This window comes from Orycteropus afer, unplaced genomic scaffold, assembly GCF_000298275.1.
Source record: "Orycteropus afer afer isolate SDZICR_OR568_19922 unplaced genomic scaffold, OryAfe1.0 scaffold00096, whole genome shotgun sequence".
Lineage (NCBI taxonomy): Eukaryota > Metazoa > Chordata > Mammalia > Tubulidentata > Orycteropodidae > Orycteropus > Orycteropus afer.
In genome coordinates, this window is record NW_006921683.1 from 10,139,327 (window position 1) to 10,161,131 (window position 21,805).

At 36.6% G+C, this 21,805-nt stretch overlaps 1 protein-coding gene across 1 annotated transcript in view; it reads left to right on the plus strand.

The window, feature by feature from the left end:
- The window catches only part of WDR64 (WD repeat domain 64), a 363,829-nt gene that overhangs the window by 27,396 nt on the left and 314,628 nt on the right, over nucleotides 1-21,805 (plus strand). Inside the window, exons 3-4 of the mRNA XM_042781201.1 lie at nucleotides 1,640-1,742; nucleotides 10,546-10,649. Coding sequence (XP_042637135.1) covers nucleotides 1,640-1,742; nucleotides 10,546-10,649 — 207 coding nt within the window. The remainder of the gene's footprint in view (nucleotides 1-1,639; nucleotides 1,743-10,545; nucleotides 10,650-21,805) is intronic.

Consider the following 21,805-nt stretch of genomic DNA (forward strand, 5'->3'; position numbering starts at 1 on the left):
AAACTTCACTGCCATCAACTCAATCCCAATTTATAGCTGGAATGCTCCTTAAAAGTGAGAATGGCCAGACTTTGTCTCACTTGCTTTGGTCATGTTGTCAGAAAAGACCATTCCCTGGAGAAAGATATCATGCTTGGTAAAGCAGAGGGTTAGTGAAAAAGAGGAAGAACCTCCATGAGATGGATTGATACAGTGGCTGCAGTGATGGGGAATCAAGCATAGCAAGGATTGTTTAATTCTGTTGTACATAAGGTCTCTGTGAGTTGGAGGTGACTTTATTGTACCTAACAACAATAACATGAGTTGAAATTTACTCAATGGCAACAAGTTTGGTTTGGAATCATTTCATGTTGTGGGGTTTTGATGTGAGGGTGTGTAAAAGAAGAAGTAAGATTTGTGAAGCAACTGATGAAAGGAGAAATGTTCAAATATAATGCTAAGACATCACATAGCATCAAAATAAGCAAAGTGTTGATAGAACAAATTGATACATAGCTAGTTTTGATTTACTTTGAGTTGAGTTACTGAGTCACTGGTTCCTTTATACTCAAAGGGTGGTCAGAGAAGTAATAGTACCATTATTAGAAATGCAGACTCTCAGGCCATACCCCAGATCTATGGAATCAAATTTGCCTTTTAACAGCATTCCCAAGTGGTTCATATTGCCCATTAATGCTTCAGAAATTCATTCCATTCATTCATTCACATCAATACTGGTTCATTCCATTTATTCATTAACATCAATTAGTCTCAACTCTATAACAAGAAATATTGGTAAATTCCATTAATTTAAAAGAATTGTATTTTTGTTTATTATAAGACAATATAAGAACAGCAATCTTATTTTTCAAAGTTCACAGAGTTGTATGATTTGTCAATTTATTCCCAAATGAAGAACATTTTTATTTTTCAAGGTACTCTTTCATTATTTTTTATTATCATGCAAGGTCTATGAGTAGGATTTGGAAAGTTTAATAAATAAATTACACAGTCTTCTAAGTTCCAAACTACCCTCCAAAAGGGGTGAAAATCGTCCTGGAAAATGGGTAAGAATAGCCCTAAATGAGTGATCAAATTCAATGTCAAGGTTCCTGGTAGAGGCCTTGCCTGATGAAGGCTGATTTGATTTCTGCGTAAGTGCCAGCTCTTAACAGATCTATCAGTCTGAGGAGTGACACCAGCCTGGCACCTGGGTTCATATATTGGGAGGAAAAATTAGTGCTTCCTCAGTAATGAAGGAGTCTCTGGGTGGCACAAACAGTTGAGTTCTCAGCTTCTAACCAAAAGATTAAGCACTGGATGATTAACCCAGAGCTAACTAAGAAAGCAAGCCTAGTGACCTGCTTCTGAAAAGCTAGAAAAACCTATGGAGCTGTTTCACTCTACATACATGGGGCTGCCATGAGTTGTAATAAACTAGATGGCAACAGGTTTTGATATGTTTTGATTTTGGCTCAATAATAAAACCTCCTCAGCATACAGTTTATTGAATATACTCTTTTTGGTGTAAAGAAATCCTGACATTTTTAACACAGTGCTACTAATCCAAATTAGATTTCAAATTCGGCCAATATCTTATGCTACTTTTCAGACAATTCTAAGATACTGTGTGTATTTGTATATATTTTTTGGATTTTAGATCTTTGGATACTCCTGCTCAGATGAAGATAAGCTTGCTTCCCAGATGGATGAAGAAAATTTGGTTTTCCTTGTTTCTAGAAAACAACGAGTTGTAATTTCAGGTGATATTTTAAATTTACCTTAAAAATTAGTATGTGTTTTAATATTTCCTGAAATTAATGGCTAGAATCATGATTCAGTTTATTTATTTACTCTATACTTTATAACTGGGGCAGCTTCATATACAGTGTCAGAGGAAACAGTACTTGCAGTTGAGATTGAAATGTTTTCATTGCACTGAAAGAAACTAAATAGAAACTATGAGATGAAAAAATTTTCATGTCTTCCTGAAGAAGTTGAACTCAAGTTAAGGCTCTCTGTAATGGCATCTCAGCAACACATGCCACAGTATCAAATGGAATCTTATTACTTTTAAAATATTTTTAAACAAACCACTGGCAAATTTAACAAAGGAAAAGACTGAGAAGATGCAAATAACATGAACAAGAAATGCAATGAACAATGTCACAAATGAAATGAAATGGATAATAAGATAATACAATGAGAAACTGTACTCCAACAAATTTGTAAACCTTAGAAATGGACAACCTACCTAAAGTAACAAAGACTGAGGTACAATATATGAACAGATCCATTACAAAAGAAAACACTAAAAAAAAAAAAAAAAAAATCATAAAAAATCTCCCAATACAAAAAAAAGAAGAGCTGACACAAACTCTATACAACTGTTCCAGAACATAGAAAAGAATGGAATACTCCCAAATTCATTCTATGAAGCAAGCATAACTCTGATACTAATGCCAGGCAAAAATACTAATACAGAGGTAAATTATAGAACAATAACCTTCATGGAGGAGCTCTGGTAGGGTAGTGCCTAAGGCACTTGACTGCTAACCAGAAGGCTGGCAGTTCAAACCCACCAGCCACTCCTTGGAAGGAAGGTTGGGCAATCTACTTTTGTAGAGATACCGCCTCAGAAACCCAAGGAGGGGTCGCTGTGAGTCGGATCCAATGACACATAACAACAACAACAACAACCTTTATGAATATAAACATCAAAATCCCAGCCAATAGAATCCAACACCACATTAGAAAAATTTAAAACATTGAAGAGACTTCTGGCAAGATGCCAGAATAGGCAGACAAGCTATGAAGACCCTGTGCAATGAAGAAACAACAACAACAACAACAAAAACAGTTGAAACAGATACAGAAGATAATCCTGGAACCCTGAGCTTTGAAGGGAAGAAAGAAGAAGTGGATTAAATATCAACTAGTAGAAAAACATGAATGAAATTAGTGAAGAAGGAGACAAATGGAGAAGCAGACTGTTGGATGTTCTGAAGGCATGATCAATTTGAATATTTACAAGTAAGTGGCATTCCAATCTGGGCAGCAACCTAAGAATCAGCTCTGCTCACCAAGGACTTCATGGGCAACTGCACTGGTGGCTGAAGACTAGGAAGGAAAACAGTGAATAAGGAGGAAAACAGAGCTGTAGACTTTCAACTGTCCTGAAGATGTAGCTGTTTTGAATATTTGTAAGTAGCTTGGCCATTTTGAATATTTGTAAGTGGTGTTCAGATCCTAGAAGCTACCTAAAAATAGGCTCTGCTTACTGAGGACAGCACAGGCAACTGCCCTGGAGGCTGAGCACCGGAAAGGTATGATATTCCTCTTGTTACTCTTATACCCCAACGTGCTTGGTGAATGAAAGCATGCTCATTCCCCACCTCCACCAACCTTCTGGACTGGCAGGAAGTCCATCCTGGTCTTTATGCCTGGACAAGGTCGGTGTGCCCTGTCCCCCCACCACCCAGTTTTGTTTTGTTTGTTCTAAAATTATTCTTTTTTTCTTCCTTTTAACTTTTTTTTCTCTCTTTCTCTTTCTTGGTTCTTGTTTTTTGTTTTTTATTTTCTCTTCCTTTTTCCTTCTTCCTTTCTGTTTTCTTTATTTTGGTCCTCCCCATACCTTGTTTTTCTTTTACAGTTTTCATTTTTCTTTATTATTCTTTTGCTCTTGCTTTTTTTGTCTTATTACCTGCCCCCCAATATTGTTATATATATATAAAACAGTAACCATGTCCACATGATCCAATGATACCTACATCTCCTGCAGCCCCACCCACTGAATGAGGGGCATCACTTGCTTCTTTACCAACTGACCAGTGATAGATGATGGCCTCAACTGCTCTGTACAGCTCTGAACAGCTAACAGATCTGTATACATACTCTTATTCTCTATCACACCCATCAGGAGACAGGTGGTGAGTGCCTAAATGCTACCAATAAACAAATAGAGGAGCACAGTACTCGGCTCACATAGATATATCAAAAAACAAAACAAAACAAAAAAACCCTGGGTGAATGACACTAATATAAAATCAACAATTAAATATAAATACATTGTCACAATATCTTGGAGACAACAGACCATCCAGACCACACAAAGAAGCAAGGTAAGGTAGTACAAACAAGGAACCAAGATACAGACTCAGAAAACCTCTCTGAGGAAGAAGTAGCATTCGAACTGCCTAATAAGGCGTTCAACAGAATTATATTTAGGTACCTTCAATGGATTGAGAGACAGATCAAGGAAAACACTGATAAGGAAAACACAAACAAAACTCTAGAACAATTTAGGGAAACAATACAAGAACAAATTGACAAAATAAACCACAAATTAGAAACAATACAAAACCAATAGAAATCCAAAAGTTTAATGCTAAGGTTTTAGACGTAGATAACACAATGAATGGGCAAAAAAGTAGAATTGAATCAAAGGATGACAGAATTAATGAGATTGAAGAGAAATACCTGAAAGTTACTTCATTAAGGGATCAATCAGAAATAAGATTAAAATAATAAATAAAATGAAGAAATCCTAAAATTCATGTGCTGTGTTAGTTAAGCTTATGTGTCAATTTGGCTGGACCTAGTATTGAGTGGCTGGTTGTAGTTATTCCTTGTGATGACATTGCTAATCAACTCCATGGTGAAATTTATAGGAGCAACTGTGTACCTGCCTTAGGGATGTGGTCTGCTTCTAGTACATAAGAAGAAGTTTTGAGAAAGGTCTATTTAGTTTCTTGGCATGCTTGGATGCTGCATGTAGCTAAGTCTTCATTTAGGTAGCCTGCCATGTTTCCTACTGATCTTGGGACTCTCTCTGGACTTGAACTAGTGGTCTGCAGTATTGTGTGGCAATATTGGGACTGTGCCATTTTATTTGTCAACCTTGGGCTTGTTAGCCTCAGAAGCCAGCAGCTACGTGAGTGAAGAGGCATCTTTAGTTCCAGTGGGCCAGGAGCAAGAGGCAGAGCTGAAAGCCGAAGGTTGAAGGGCTTTCACCCAGCCCTTAGAGCTGGCACTTTGAACTTGGACTTCTAACCTCCAAAACTGTAAGATAATAAATTCCTTTTTGTTTAAGCCTTCCCATTTATGGTATCTTCTGTTAGAGTAGCACTAGAGGTAACCAAAACATGTGGAATACTATCAAGAGGAATAATTTACATGTAATCGGAATTCCAGAACAGGAAGAGACAAATGAAACCACAGAGAAAATTGTCAGAGATTTGTTGGAAGAAAATTTCCCTAATATGAAAGACAAGATGATATCCATTCAAGAAATTCAGTGAACCTTAAACAGGATAGACCCCAAAAGAATATCACTGAGATGTATTATAATCAAACTCACCAAAACAAAAGACAAAGAAAGAATCCTGAAAGCAGCGTGAAAAAAAATGAAAAGTTATCTACAAAGGGCAACCAATAAGACTAAGCTCAAATTTCTTGGAAGAAACCATGCAGGCAAGAAGGCAATGGGATAATATATACATAAAATCCTAAAGGAAAAAAAAAAGCCAATCAAGAATTATATGCCCAGCAAAATTGTTCCTCAAATGTAACAGTAAAATTAGTACACTTCCAGATAAACAGAAATTAAGGGAATTTGTTTAAACTAGACTAAGCTTACAAGAGTTGCTAAAGGGAGTCCTTTGGACAAGAACCAACAACAGCAGACAGGAACTGATTAATACACATGATGACATAACCCAGAAACCAACCCAGTAATAGAAGTATCTGAAGTAAAATAAACTTACAAGACTGTAAATAGGGAACCAGAGGCATCAATTGGCAAATAAGGACAACTACAAAACAAGAGAAGGTATAGGCATAGGTATAGAACTTCCAAATGGTAAGGAATTCAAGACAATTGCAAGATAAAACAGACAGTTCTAAACTTGGGAAGGAAATTATAAATCATAGAGTAACCTGAAAGAAAAATTCTAAACTTTCTCATCAAAATAAAAAAGAGGAGACACACAAATATTTAGCAAGTACTAAAACAATAGCAATGGAGGAAATGATAACATAATTCACAAACCAAATGATCTCAGCACAGGAAATTATATGGAACAAAGAAATCAGCCAACACCAGAAAATAACACATAACAAAATGACAGCAACAAATTCATACTTGTCAATGATTACATTGATTGTAAGGGGATTACATGGATCACTCAAGAGACAGAGATTTGCAGACTGGATAAGAAAACAGGACACATCAATATGTTGTCTACAAGATACTTCCCTTAGACACAAAGCCAAAAATAGACTAAAAATTAAAGGTTGGAGGAAGGTATTTCAAGCAAATGGCAATGAAAAAAGAACAGGAGTGGCACTATTAATATCTGATAAAATTGACTTTAAAACAAAAACCCCCATAAGAGACAAGGAAGGACATTATATAATTATTAAAAGTTCATTTGAAAAAGAGGACATAACCATAATAAATACGTACCCAATGAAAACACCCCAAATTGCCATATCAGACTTTAACAGAATTGAAAAGACAAATAGATGCCTCCAAAGTAGTAATTAAAAAAAAAAAAAAAAAAAAACATCACTGCCATTGAGTCAGATCTGACTCATAGCGACCCCTCCTTGGGTTTCCAAGGCGGTATTACTACTGAAATTGATTGCCTAATCTTCCTTCTGAGGAGTGGGTAGTGGGTTTGAACCTCCAGCCTTCTGGTTAGCATTCAAATGCCTTAGGCACTACACCATGAGAGCTCCTAAAAGTAATCATAGGAGAGCTTAATACATTACTTTCAATGAAAGTTAGAATTGGAATGAAATTCAACAGAGACACAGAAGAATTAACAATACAGGCAACCAACTTGACCTTATAGACATCTACAGAGTACTTCACCCCCAAATAGCAAAATATACCTTCTTTTCCAGCACACATGGAACATTCTTCAGACTACATGTTAGGGCACAAAGCTAGCCTCAATAAATTTAAAAGCATTGAAATACTGCAAAGTATCTTCTCAGATCACAATATTATAAAATTAGAAATCAACAATTGGAAGATTAATGGAAAAAGAACAAACATGTGGAAACTGAATAGCACCCTCCTTAAAAACCACTGGGTAATGTTGTTGTTGTTATGTGCCATCGAGTTGGACTCGACTCATATGAACCCCTCCTTGGGTTTCCGAGGCAGTAGCACTATGGAAGTAGATTACTCAACCTTCCTTCCGAGGAGTTAGCAGTCAAGTGCCGCAGGCACTATACTACCAGCACTCTTAAGGTAATAGAAGAAACAAAAAAGGAAATTAAAAATTTTCTTGAATCAAGCAAAAATGAAACACAACGTACCAAAATTTGGGGAACACAGGAAAAGCAATGATCTGAGGGGAATTTATAACAAATGCACACATCAGAAAATAAGAAAGAGCCAAAATCAGCACCTTAACCCAACATCTCCAAAAATTAGTAAAAGAGCAGCAAAAAAAAAAAAAAAAAAGGCCCACAGTCTCCAGAAGAAAATAAATAAAGATTGGAGCAGACATAAATGAAAGAGAAAATAGAAAGACAATAGATAAAATCAACAAGACTAGAACTTGGTTCTTTGAAAAGATTAATAAAATTGACAAACCACTTCAAAGGAAAGGAAGATGAAGATGTAAATAACAAGAACAAGATATGAATTGGGTGATGTCATAACAGAACTAACTGAAATAAACAAAGGATAATATCAGGATATTATAAAGAACTGTACTCCAACAAATTTGAAAATCTAGGAGAAAGGGACAGATTTCTAGAAACACACTACTTACCTAAACTAATGCCTACTGAGGTATAGAATTTGAACAGACCTGTAACAAAAGAAGAAATTGAACAGGTCATTAAAAAATTACCAACAAAAAAAGTCCTGGCCCAGACAGTTTCACTGGAGAATTCTACCAAACATTCAAAGAGCTGACACTAATCCTACTCAAACTATTACAAAACACAGAAAAAGATGGAATCCTCTAAATTCATTTTATGAAGTAAGCATAACCCTGATACAAAAACCAGGCAAAGACACTGCTAAAAAGGAAAACTACAGACCAATATCTCTCATGAATATAAACAGAAATCTTCAGCAAAATTCTATCCAATAGACTCCAACAATATATCAAACAAATAATACATCATGACCAAGTGAGGTTCATACCAGGTATGCAAGTATGGTTCAACATTAGAAAAATAATCAATATCATCCATCACATAAGAAAAATAAGGAAAACAATCACAAGATCATATTAATTGATGCAGAAAAGGCAGTTGATAAAATTCAACACCCATTCCTGGTAAACCCTCTCAGAAGAATAGGAGTAGAAGTGACATTCCTCAACATAATAAAGGGCATATATGCAAAACCAACAGCCAACATTATTCTCAATGGAGAGAGACTGAAACCATTTCCCTTGTGAACAGGAAACAGACAAGGATGCCTCTATTACCATTTCTATTCAACATTGTATTAGAAGTCTCTTGTTGTTGTTATGTGCCGTCGAATTGGACCTGACTCTTAGTGACCCCTCCTTGGGTTTCTGCCTCAGAAGTAGATTGCCCAACATTCATTAGAGGTCTTAGCCAGGCAATAAAGCAAAAAAGGGAAATCACAGGCATTCAGATTGGTAAGGAAGAAGTAAAACTGTCTCTATCTGAAGATGATATAGTCCTATACATAGAAAACCCAGGAGATTCAGCAAGAAAATTACTGGTACTTATTGAAAGATTTAGCATAGTAGTAAGATCAATATACAAAAATCGGTTGTATTCCTCTACACCAGCAAAGAGATCTCTGAAAAGGAAATAAAGAAATCAATAACATTTACAATAGCTGCCAAAAAAAGATAAAATACTTGAGAATAAATCTTAATAGGAACACAAAACACCTATACAAAGAAAACTACAAAACTACTTCAAGAAATTATAAGAAATCTACCTAAATGGAAGAATATACCATGCTCATGGGTACAGAGATTGAACACTGTGAAAATGTCAATACTACCCAAAGCAATCTATACATTCAATGCAATCCCAATCCAGATTCCATCAATATTCTTGAAGGACATGGAAAAACCAGTCCCTAATCACTGCCGTCGATTTGTTTCTGACTCAGCAACTCCTTGGTTTTCCGAGGTGGTATCACTATGGAAGTAGATTGCCAAATCTTCCTTCTGAGGAGTAGCTGGTGGGTTTGAATCACCAGCCTTTGGGTTATCAGTCAAATGCCTTAGGCGCTACATCACCAGAGCTCCTAATTTTATACGGAAAAGAAAGAGACCTCAGATAAGCAAAGCACTACTTAAGAAGAACAAAGTAGAAGGTCTCACACTCGTAGATGAAAACCTATTATTCAGCCACAATAATCAAAACAGCCTGGTATTGGTACAACAACAGACACATAGACTAGTGGAACATAATTGAGAACTCAGAAATATATCCATCCACCTATTGTTAGCTGATCTTTGACAAAGGGCCAAAATCCATTGAGTAGGGAAGAGATAGTTTCTTTAACAAGTGGTTCTGGCAAAACTGAATATCCATTTGAAGAAAAATGAAACAAGATCCATACCTCATACCATACACAAAAACTAACTCCAGATGGATCAAAGACTTAAATGTGAAACCTAAAACTAAAAAATTCATCAAAGAAAAAATTAGGGTCAAACTTAAGGGCCTTAATGTATGGCATAAATAGACTATCAAGTATAAGCCAATATGCACAAACAGCTGAAGATAAACTAGATGTTTGGGATCTTCTAAAAACTAATTTCTTATATGTATCAAAAGACTTCTGCACAAGAATAAAAAGAGAACACACAGATTGGGAATAAATATTCAGCAATGACTATCTGACAAGGGACTATTAGTCCACTATTGTAAAACGTCAAGAAAAGGTTTATATATGGAAGGAAATTTTCTTTGCTGGTTACCAGGGATGGGAGGGGATTGGAGGGAAAATTGCTAGCTAAGTAGGAGACAAGTATTGATTTGGGTGAAGGGGAAGGTAATATACCAAAGGCAAGTGATCAACATAATACTACTAAGGAAAAGGAAGAAACAGATACGTGCATAAGAGGTACAAACAACAAAGATAAACACTTTTGCATATACAATATTGAATTATCAGTAATAACAAACATTAAAATATGAGTAGTTTATTTTATACTGGATTCTTTGTAAACCATGATGGTGACATTTCAAAAAAAAATCCTAGGAAATATGATAATCTCAAAATAGAAGTGATTTCAAAAGGTGTTTAAAAAAAATTCATGCTCTGTGAAATATGCATCTGTGTTCATATACCTGTGTGTGTCTTACATATTTTTATGTGAATTCTCTACATTTTTAGATTAATATCTCTGGAGATAATTAAAATGCAATTGTAGCTGATTTTTATGGTTGCATTCCACTTTAATTTTTAAGTAACTCAGGGCTTTCTTGCAAAAAAAATTGGCTGTTATATTTTTCTTTTCCTTTTTTTAATAAACAAATCTAACAAATGAGCTTTAGGATATTTACTGCTGGAAGTTGAAATGAGTATTATGCCATTGACAGGTAGTAGAAGACGGGATGTGATTAAGTCCATTGTCAAGATTCCTCAACTGGATTTACTAATAGCAGCATCTCAAAAAGGACTGATAACAGTCTTTAATAGCCAGGTAATTTGACAGCTTGGAATGCTCTCTTTCTTTCTTGTCTGCCTTCCTTCTCTCCCTCCCTCTTTTATTCGTCCATGTTGTTTTGGCAAAACAAGTGCAGCACAAACCAGATGTCAAATTCATTCCAAAAAACAAAATCAAATTTCACTATATATGAGGAGATTGCTGAACCGTAGGAAATTTTTGAGATGTTGGGAACTGCATTTGGCATTCTTCCTCAGGATATCATATTGAACCGTGTGGCATTGACACAATCATGGGATGCTACAGGATACAGGAGTTCCTGGATTAGGAATGAGGTTCCATTCCTAAGTGTATCTTTAAGTCCGGTACGTAAGTTGGAACATTTAATTAGGTATGGTACCTTAAATCAGTCAAATGTTTGTCTTATTGTGTAATATGTGGTATACTTTTCTATTCATAAAAAAAAGAAACATTTCCATATACACTAAAACATCTTTACCATAATAATACAGTAATAATCTTATTTGATGAGAAAAGTAGTCATTGTTTATTATTACAAAGCATTGTATGTAACTCAAATTTTTAATATAATAGGCTTTTTAGGGGTTGATTCCTAACTATGGGTTTTACATAAGTTGGATATTGGTAACCAGGGACTACCTATACTTTCTTAGATAAAATCAGGAAGACTCACAAGCCTCATCTTACTAATGAGAGCTCATCAATAATCTTCGATTTGTAGTTAAAAATTAAAAAAAAAACAAAACAACCTCTAATTATAGTCCCTCTACCTTACTAGCTATGACTTTATAAAGGGAACTTAAAAGGGGACACAAGGAAAAGGTAGCCATAGTGAGGAAGTGGGAGGAGGGCTGTTGCATTGTGGGGATTGCAATCAATATCATGAAACAAAATGTGTATGAACCATTGTATGGAAAATGAATTTACTCTGTAAACTTTCATGCAAATAATAATAATTTTTTTTTTAAAGGGAACTTAATGAGCCATTTAGATCTTTTTATGTGTCTTTTTTCACATCTGTAAAATGAAGCAATGGACCAACACTCTTTCTCTCAGAGGACTGTAGTGATGGTCAAATGAGATAATAAATGTGGAAGCACTTTATGAGCAATAAATCCCTATATAAGTGTAAGGCATTGCCATTCTTAATATCAATTTTTTTCTAAATTTATAAAACTTGAACTTCCATTTTTAAAATAAAAAGATTTTGATGGAAAGTATGATTTCAGTCTGAGAATAAAAAGTGAATGTTTAGTGTTAAATACAAAAAAAAAAAAAATCAGTTATTAGTTTATTACCAACTAGTGATAAGCTTCATATAAATAAAATATATATATGAAATATTCATCACATTATGAAAATCTCAACAATAATTATCAGCCCTTTGTTGTTGTTATGTGCTGTTGAGTCGGACCTGACTCATAGTGACCCCTCTTTGGGTTTCCAAGGCAGTATCACTACAGAAGTAGGTTGCCCCATCTTCCTTCCGAGGAGTGGCTGGTGGGTTTGAACCACCAGCCTTCTGGTTAGCAGCCAAGTGCCTTAGCCACTATGTTACCAGAGCTCTTTAGTAATCTGCATCTCAGGGAGTCTTTCAGAAGATGAAGTCATAGGCAGCCAAATTCTGTAAGGTGAAAGGGCCAGTAGTGCCCTGGAGGTGACACTGTGAAAAATTCAGAGAGTTGGTGGGGATCCTGACTCTAAGTCTAGCTCTAATGCTTACCAGCTATGCATCTTACTTAACATCTCCATGCCTTGGTTCCTCATCCAGAAACCAGATTTTTCTTACAAAGAAGAAAAGACCCTACTGCCATTGATTCAATTTTGACTCATAGTGACACTACATGACAGTGTAGAACTGCCCCATAGGGTATCTAAGGGTGTAAGTCTTTACAGCCAAAATGATAAGAAACAGCTGAAAATATCCATTAATAATCAGAACATGGAATGTAAGAAATATGAATCTAGGAAAATAAATATCTATATCCTAGGCATTAGTGAGTTGAAATGGGCTGGTACTGGCCATTTTGAATTAATCATATCATGTGCTATGCCAGGAATAACAAATTAAAAGGAAATGATGTGGCATTCATTGTCACAAAAAATGTTTCTAGATCTGTCCTGAAGTACAACATTGTGAGTGATAGGATACTATCCATACTCCTAACAAGGAGCTCTGGAGGCATAGTGCCTACAGCATTTGATGGCTAACCAGAAGGCTGGCAGTTCAAACCCACCAGTCATTCCTTAGGAAGGAAGATTGGGTGATCTACTTCCATAGAGATACTGCCTCAGAAACCCAAGGAGGGGTCACTATGAGTCAGAAACCAGTTAATACAACTATTATTCAAATTGATGCACCAACCACTGAAGCCAAAGATGAAAAAATTGAAGATTTTTATTAATTTCTGCAGTCTGAAATTGACCAAACATGCAATCAAGATGTATTGATGATTATTTGTGGTTGGAAGGCAAAAGGTGGAAGCAAACAAGAATCATTCATAGTTGGAAAATATGGCCTTGGTGATAGAAATGATGCTGGAGATCACATGATAGAATTTTGCAAGACCAATGACTTTTTCATTGCAAATACCTTTTATAAACAACATAAATGGTGGCTATACATGTAGACCTTGCTAGATAGAATATGTAGAAATTAAATTAAGTACATCTTTAGAAAGAGGCAAAGGAAAACCTCAATATCTTCAGCCAAAACAAGGGTAGGAGCTGACTGTGGAACACACCATCAATTGCTTGTATGGAAATTCAAGCTGAAGTTGAAGACAATTAGAAGAAGTCCATGATAGCCAACATTAGAACTTGATTATATCCTACCTAAATTTAGAGACCATCTGAAGAATAGATTTGGCACTTTGCAAACCAATGATTGGAAACCAGAGGAATTGTGGGATGATACCAAGAGCATCATACATGAAGAAAGGACAGGAAAGGAAGAAAAGACCAAAATGGATGTCAGAAGAGACTCTGAAACTTACTCTTGAGAAGAGAGAAGCCAAAGGAAATGGAAGAAATGATAAGATAAAAGAGTTGGACAGAAGATTTCAAAAAGCAGTTTGGGAAGACAAAGTCAATTATTATAATGAAATGTGCAAAGACCTGGAGTTAGAATACAAAAAGGGAAGAACATTCTCAACATGTCTCAAGCAGGCATAACTGAAGAAAAACTTGAAGCCTCAAGTTGCAATATTGAAGGATTCTATGGGCAAAATAGTGAATGATGCAGGAAGCATCAAAAGAAGATGGAAGGAATACACAGAGTCACTGTACAAAAAGAATTAGTGGATGTTCAACTATTTCAGGAGGTGGCATATGATCAAGAACCAATGGTATTGAAGGAAGAAGTCAAAGCTGCATAGAAGGCATTGGTTAAAAACAAGGCTCCAGAAATTGATAGAATACCCACTGAGATGTTTTAACAAATGGATGTTGCTCTGGAGGTACTTATTTGTCTATGCCAAGTAATTTGGAAGACAGCTATCTGGCCAACTGACTGGAAGACATTGATATTTGTGCCCATCAAAGAAAAGTGATCCAACAGAATGTGGAAATTATCAAACAATATCATTAATATCACACACAGTAAAATTTTGCTGAAGATGATTCAAATACAGTTGCAGCAGTATATTGACAGGGAACTTCCAGAAATGCAAGCTGGATTCAGAAGAGAACATGAAACAAGGGATATCATTGCTGATGTCAGATTGATTTTGACTGAAAGCAAAGAATACCAGAAAGATGTTTACTTGTGTTTTATTGACGACACAAAAACATTCAACTGTGTGTATCATAACAAAGTACAGATAACTTTGTGAAGAATGTGAATTCCAGAGCACTTAATTGTGCTCATGAGGAACCTTTACATAGACCAGGAGGCTGTTGCTCAAATGGGACAAGGGAAAATAGCATGATTTAAAATCTGAAATGATATACATCAAGGTTCTATCCTTCTCAATCTGTATGTTGAACAAATAATTCAAGAAGCTGGAGTATATGGAGAAAAATCTCAGGATATGCAGATGACACAACATTGCTTGTTGAAAGTGAAGATAACTTGAAACACTTATTGATGAAGATTAAAGACTACAATTTTCAGTATGGATTATACTTCAACATAAAGAAAACAAAAATGCTCACAAGTGGACCAATAAGCAGCATCACAATAAATGGAGAAAAGATTGAGGTTGTAAAATATTTCATTTTACTTGGATCCACAATCAACACTGATGGGAGCAGCTGTCAAGAAATCAGACTTTGTATTGCACTGGGCAGAGCTGCTGCAATAGACCTCTTTAATGTGTTGAAGAACAATAATGTTACTTTGAAGACTAAAACCAAAGGCACTGGTACCGAGTAGGTTCTGACTCATAGCAACCACTCCTTAGATTTCTGAGGCAGTATCTAGGAGCTCTGGTAGCATAGTGGCTAAAGCACTTGACTGCTAACCAGAAGGCTGGCGGTTCAAACCCACCAGCCACTCCTTGGAAGGAAGTACTTCCGTAGTGGTACTACCTTGGAAACCCAAGGAGGGGTCGCTATGAGTCGGGCCGACTCGACGGCACATAACAACAACAACAACAACATCTCTACAGAAGTAGATTGCCCAGTCTTCCTTCTGAGGAGTGGCTGGGGGTTTGCACCACCAACCTTCTGGTTTGCAGTCAAATGCCTCAGGCAAAGGTGTGCCTAACCCAAGCCCTGGTATTTTCAGTCACTTCATATGCATGTGAAAGCTGGACAATGAATAAGGAAGACCAAAGAAAAGTTGATGCTTTTGAGTTGTGGTGTTGCTGAAGAATACTGAAAGTACCACAGACTGCCAGAAGAACCAACAAATCTCTCCTGGAAAAGTGCAGTCGGAATGCTCCTTGGTAGCAAAAATGGCCAAACATCATCTCACCTACCTTGGTGATGTTGCCAGAAGTGGAGGGTCAGCAAAAAAGGGGACCCCTCAACAAGATGGATTGATACTGGAAGATGGTGTCTTACCGGTAGCCCACATGCTTATTTCCTCTAGCAACTTAATGCCTGAAAAACTAGGTGCAGCAGTTTGAAGCAGGGATTCTGGGGCTGTCAACAGTACATTAAGCTGGAGACAGCTAGATTCAGTGGAGAAGGAGGAAAAAAGAAAAAGAGGGAGAGTAAACAAGCAGGAAGAATATAAATAAAGAATATAAATAAACGAATCTGCCCTGTGGCACATGAGCCAGTGGGACGGAGGAATGGAAAACTCCCTGGGAAGTGAAACGGGAGCACCAGGGTGCCAGCAGCAGTTCCAGAGAGTCAGTCTGCCCATAGCAGCAGCTCCTATTGGTAACCTTGGGACCTGTGCTAAGTGGGTGAGTGACATTTCTGAGAAGTAGAGCAGAAACCCCTCTGGCTTAGGTTGCCACTGACTTGGGAGCAGAGAGGAAAGCACACCACAGGTGGGTGGGCCCTGGGACAAGCTCACGATGTGGGGCTGGGGTCCAGCATTTCCAGGACAGCTTTTTGGCATGCAGCGGCCTGGAGTATGGGGTTTTTGTGGCTTTCTGAACCAGGCAGAAAGTAGTGGCCCCCTAACCATTGAGGTCTTTGCTGATTTTGAACTGTGGGTCTGTGAGTGACAATATCACATCATCATTAGCAGCCAAGCCAAACCACAGAAACATGGAAAGTGGGGACTTGCTACTGGCAATGTGGAGCTTTTCTTTTTCTTTTCTTCCTCCTTTCCCTCCCTCTCTCCTGCCTCACCCAAAAGGAGAACCACATTAAGCCACCACAACACCTGCTTTTCCCAAACCTAAATCCCTTTCATGATGAACAGAGACCTGCATCCACATTTCACAGTCATTCCATCATCACGAAGAAAATCAAGCAGAGTAACTTAGCACACCTGAATTAATAACCAAGAAAATAAAATACACTAACTCCACCTTTGCAAAAATATTAAAACATAAAATCAAGGAAAAACAAATCAGTACCTAACTAACAGTTAAAGACAACAACTTCAAAATGTCTAGGAAACAACAGCCATCCTCAAATCAAACAAAATACAGGATAAGACAATAGAAATAAAATCCCAAACAAAAATCTCATGAAACATGGACAAAGAGGAGGCAGTAGAATTATCCGAGAAGGAGTTTAGAAGATATGTTTCTAGAACTCTACAAGAGCTCAAGGAAAGCTCAAACAGAACCAAGGAGAACACAGACAATACCTTGAGGAACTCAGGAAAACCATTCAAGAAAAAAATAACAAGATTAATACACAATCAGAACTAATACAAAAACAGCAATTAGAAATCCAGAAGATAAATACTAAAATTACAGAATTACACAACACAGTGGAGGCATAGAAGAATAGGCTAGAATGAGTGAAGAACACACTTCCCAATTAGAAGATAAATCCCTTGACACCAGTATGTATGAAGAAAAATCAGAACAAAGATTTAAGAAAAATTAAGAGAACCTAAGACTTATATAGGATGACATGAAAAGAAACAATGTATGCCTCATTGGAATTCCAGAACAAGAAGAGGTGAATAAACACTGAGAAAATTGTGGAAGACTTACTAACAGAAAATTTCCACTATATCATGAAGGAAGAAAAGGTATTTGTCCAAGAGGCTCAAAGAACCCCATACAGGATAAATCCCAAGAGAAAGTCACCAAGACATACCATAATCAAACTCTCCAAAACCAAAGACAAAGAAAAAATATTGTGAGCAGCCTGGGAAAAAAGAAATGTCACCTACAATGGACAAGCAGTTAGGCTCAGTTCTGATTACTCAGCAGAAACCATACAAGGAAGAAGGCAATGGGATAACATATATGAATCACTGAAGGAGAAGAACTTCCAACTAATAATCCTATATCCAGCCAAATTGTCCATCAAATATGAGGGTGAAATCAAGACATTCTCAGACAAACAGAAATTAAGGCATTTTGTGCAAACCAGACCAACCCTACAATAAATGGTTAAGGAAGTCCTTCCAATAGAGAACCTACAACAGAGAACAACAAAATCAGGACACATGACAACTACACTAAAACCAAATCAGAAACAGATGCTCAAATTAAGCCCATAAAACACTGTACACAAAAAAACAAGGAAGTCAATCTGCACATGACACCAGCAACAAAGCAAATGTTGTTATGTGCCATCAAGTCGGACTTGACTCATAGCAACCCTTCCTTGGGTTTTCAAGGTGGTATCACTATGGAAGTAGATTGCCAACCTTCCTTCCAAAGAGTGGCTGGTGTGTTTCAACTGCCAGCCTTCTGGTTAGCAGTCAAGTGCCTTAGGCGCTATGCTACTAGAGCTTCTAACAAAGCAAATGTTGTTGTTGTTATGTGCCATCAAGTCAGACTCGACTCATAGTGACCCCTCCTTGGGTTTCTGAGGCAATATCACTACAGAAGTAGATTGCCCCATCTTCCTTCCGAAGAGTGGCTGGTGGGTTTGAACCGCCAGCCTTCTGGTTAGCAGCCAAGTCCCTTAGCCACTATGCTACCAGATCTCCCAATAAAGCAAATAGAGGAAATAAAAGTTGTAGGTACAAAACTTCCAAATGAAGAGGGAAACAGGACAATGTCCTTATAGAACAGATTGTTCCAAAAATATAGAGACAAGAATTCACTCCAAGGTAACCACAGAGAAAATTAACAACCCTCCTAAGCAAACCTAGAAAGAAGGAAAACATACGGGCTTATTAAGCAAAAAACCAACAACAAAGAAGAAAAGAGAGGAAACACTTGAAAACAAAATGAACTCAGCACAGAAAAGTATGTGGACATGGAAACTCCAACAACACAACAACAACAACAACAAAAAAAACCAAAATAGAATGACAGCAATCAATTCATACCTATCACTAATTACACTCAATGTGAATGGACTAAGTGCACCAATCAAGAGAAAAAGAGAGTGGCAGACTGGATAAGAAAAGAAGATCCATCAATATGCTGCCTAAAAGAGACCCACCTTAAACAAAAAGATAAAAACAAATTAAAAGTTCAGGTGTGGAAAAAAATATACCAACCCAATGGTAACCAAAAAAGAGCAGCAGTGGCAATTTTAATTTCTGATAAAACAGACTTTAAGGTGAAAAACAACATAAGAGACAATGAAGGTCACTATATGATGCTGAAAGGGTCAATTGATTAAAAAGACATTACAATAATAAATATCCATGCACCCAATGAAAGTGATCTAAAATACATTAAACAAATATTAATTGAATTAAAAGGGAAAATAAACAACTCTACAATAGTAGTAGGAGACTTTAACACACCACTTTCAAGAAGGGACAGATCAACTAGGGAAAAAAAAAAAAACTCAACAAAGATACAGAAAAACTCAACAACACAATCAACCAATTTGACCTCATAGACATATACAGGGCACTCCAAACATCGAAAGTACAATTCACATTCTTCTCCAGTGTATATGGATCATTCTCCAAAATAGATCAAATGTTAGGACATAAAAACAAGCCTCAATAAACTAAAACACATTGAAATACTACAAAGCATCTTCTTGGACAACAATGATATAAAAGTAATACTAGGAAAATCAAGGAAAAAACATCAAACATAGAAGTTGAATAATACACTGCTCAAAAACTCCTGGGTAATAGAAGAAATAAAGAGTGAAATAAAAATATTCCTAGAAAAAAAAAGAAAATGAAAATACTTCTTATTAAAACCTATGGGACACAGTGAAAGCAGCACTCAGAGGTCAGTTTATAGCAATAAATGCACACATCAAAAAAGAAGAAAAAAAAACAAAATTAACACTCTAACTCAACAACTCCAACAATTAGAAAAAGAACAACAACAGAACCCTACAGTATCCAGAAGTAAGGAAATAATAAAGCTCAGAGCAGAAATAAACAAAACAGAAAACAAAAACCAGAGAAAATCAACAAAACAAGAAGCTGGTTCTTTGAAAAGATTAACAAAATCAACAAACCATTGGCAAATCTACCAAAAGAAAATAAATAGAAGATGAAATTACAAGAACAGTAAACGAAAAGGGTGTCACCACAACAGAACCAACTGAAATAAAAAAGATACTGAGAGATTGTTATGAAAAACTGTACTCCAACAGATTTGAGAACCTAGAAGAGATGGACAAGTTTCTAGAATCACAAGACCTACCTAAATTATCCCACTCAGAGATAGAATACTTGAACAGACCTATAACAAAACAAGAAATTGAACAGATCATAAAAAACTCCCCACAAAGAAAAGTCCTGGCCCTGATGGCTTCACTGGAGAATTTTACCAAATATTCAGGAAAGAGTTGACACCTCTACTACTCAAGCTATTCCAGAACCTAGAAAAAGATGGAATACTTCCAAACTCATTTTACAAAGCAAGCATAACACTAGTACCCAAACTAGGGAAAGACATCACTAAAAAGGAAAACTACAGACCAATATCCCTCATGAACATAGATGGAAAAATATTCAACAAGATGCTAGCCAACAGAATCTAACAACATATCAAAAAAATAATACATCCTGACCAAGTGGGATTCATACCTGGTATGCAAGGATGGTTCGACATCAGCAAAACAATCAATATAATCCACCACCTAAACAAAACAAAACAAAGCAACCATATGATTATATCAATTGATGCAGAAAAGGCATTTGATAAAATCCAGCACCTGTTCCTGTTCAGTACTCTCAGCAAAATAGGGATAGAAGGGAAATTCCTCAACATAATAAAAGGCATATATGCAAAGCCAATGGCCAACATCATTATTAATGGAGAAAGATTCAAGGCATTCCACTTATGAATGGGAACCAGATAGGGATGCCCTCTATCACCACTTCTATTTAACATTGTATTTGGAGTCCTGGCCAGGGCAATGAGGCAAGAAAGAGAAATAAAAGGAATCCAAATTGGCAAAGAAGAAGTAAAACTATCTCTATTTGTGGATGATATGATCCTGTACAAAGAAAACTCAAGAGACTCAACAAAAAACTACTAGAACTAATAGGTTGAGCAAAGTGGCAGGATACAAGGTCAACATACAGAAATCAGTTGGATTCCTCTACACCAACAAAGAGACCTCTGGAAAAAATAAGGGAAACAATACCATATACAATAGCTACTAAAAAGATAACATGTCTAGGCATAAATCTTACCAGAGACATAAAAAACCTATGCAAAGTACAAAACACTGCTACAAGAGACAACAAGAGACCTACATAAATGGAAGAACCTGCCTTGTTTGTGGTTAGCAGTCAAATGCCTTAGGCACTACACCACTAGAGCTCCCAGGTAGACTGAATATTGTGAAAATGTCAATACTACCTAAAGCAATCTACATATTTAATGCAATCCCAATCCAGATACCAACAACATTTTTTAAGGACATGGAAAAACCAATTACTAACTTCATATGGAAAGGAAAGAGACCTTGGATAAGCAGAGCACTACTGAAGAAGGACAAAGTGGGAGATCCCACACTCCCAGATCTCAAAACCTACTATACATCCACAATAGTCAAAACGGCATGGTATTGGTACAATGATAGACAGATAGACCAATGGAACAGAATCTAAAATCTAGAAATAGACCCATCCATCTATGGACAGCTTATCTTTGACAAAGGTCCAAAACCCACCAAATGGGGAAGAGACAGCCTCTTTAACAAATAAATGGTGCTGGTGAAACTTGATATCCACTTGCAGAAAAATGAAACAAGACCCATACCTCACCACATACACAGAAACAAACTCAAGCTGGATCAAAGACTTAAATGTAAAACCCAAAACTATAAAATTCATCAAAGATAACATAGGGGCAAATCTAATTTATGGCATGGAACCTACAGATTGGGAGAATATATTTGCCTATGACATATCTGAAAAAAGACTTATCTCCAAAATCTAAAGAAAACTTAAACACCTCAACACCAAAAAGACAAACAACCCAATTTAAAAACGGGCAACGGACATGAACAGACACTTCACCAAAGATGATATGCTGGTGGCCAAAAAACACATGAGGAATTGCTTGCTACCTTTAGTCATTAGAGAGATGCAAATCAAAACAATGATGAGATATCATCTCACCCCAGCAATAATAGCAAAGTTCAACAGGACAGAAAATAACAAATGCTGGCAAGGTTGCAGAGAGATTGGAACTCTTGTG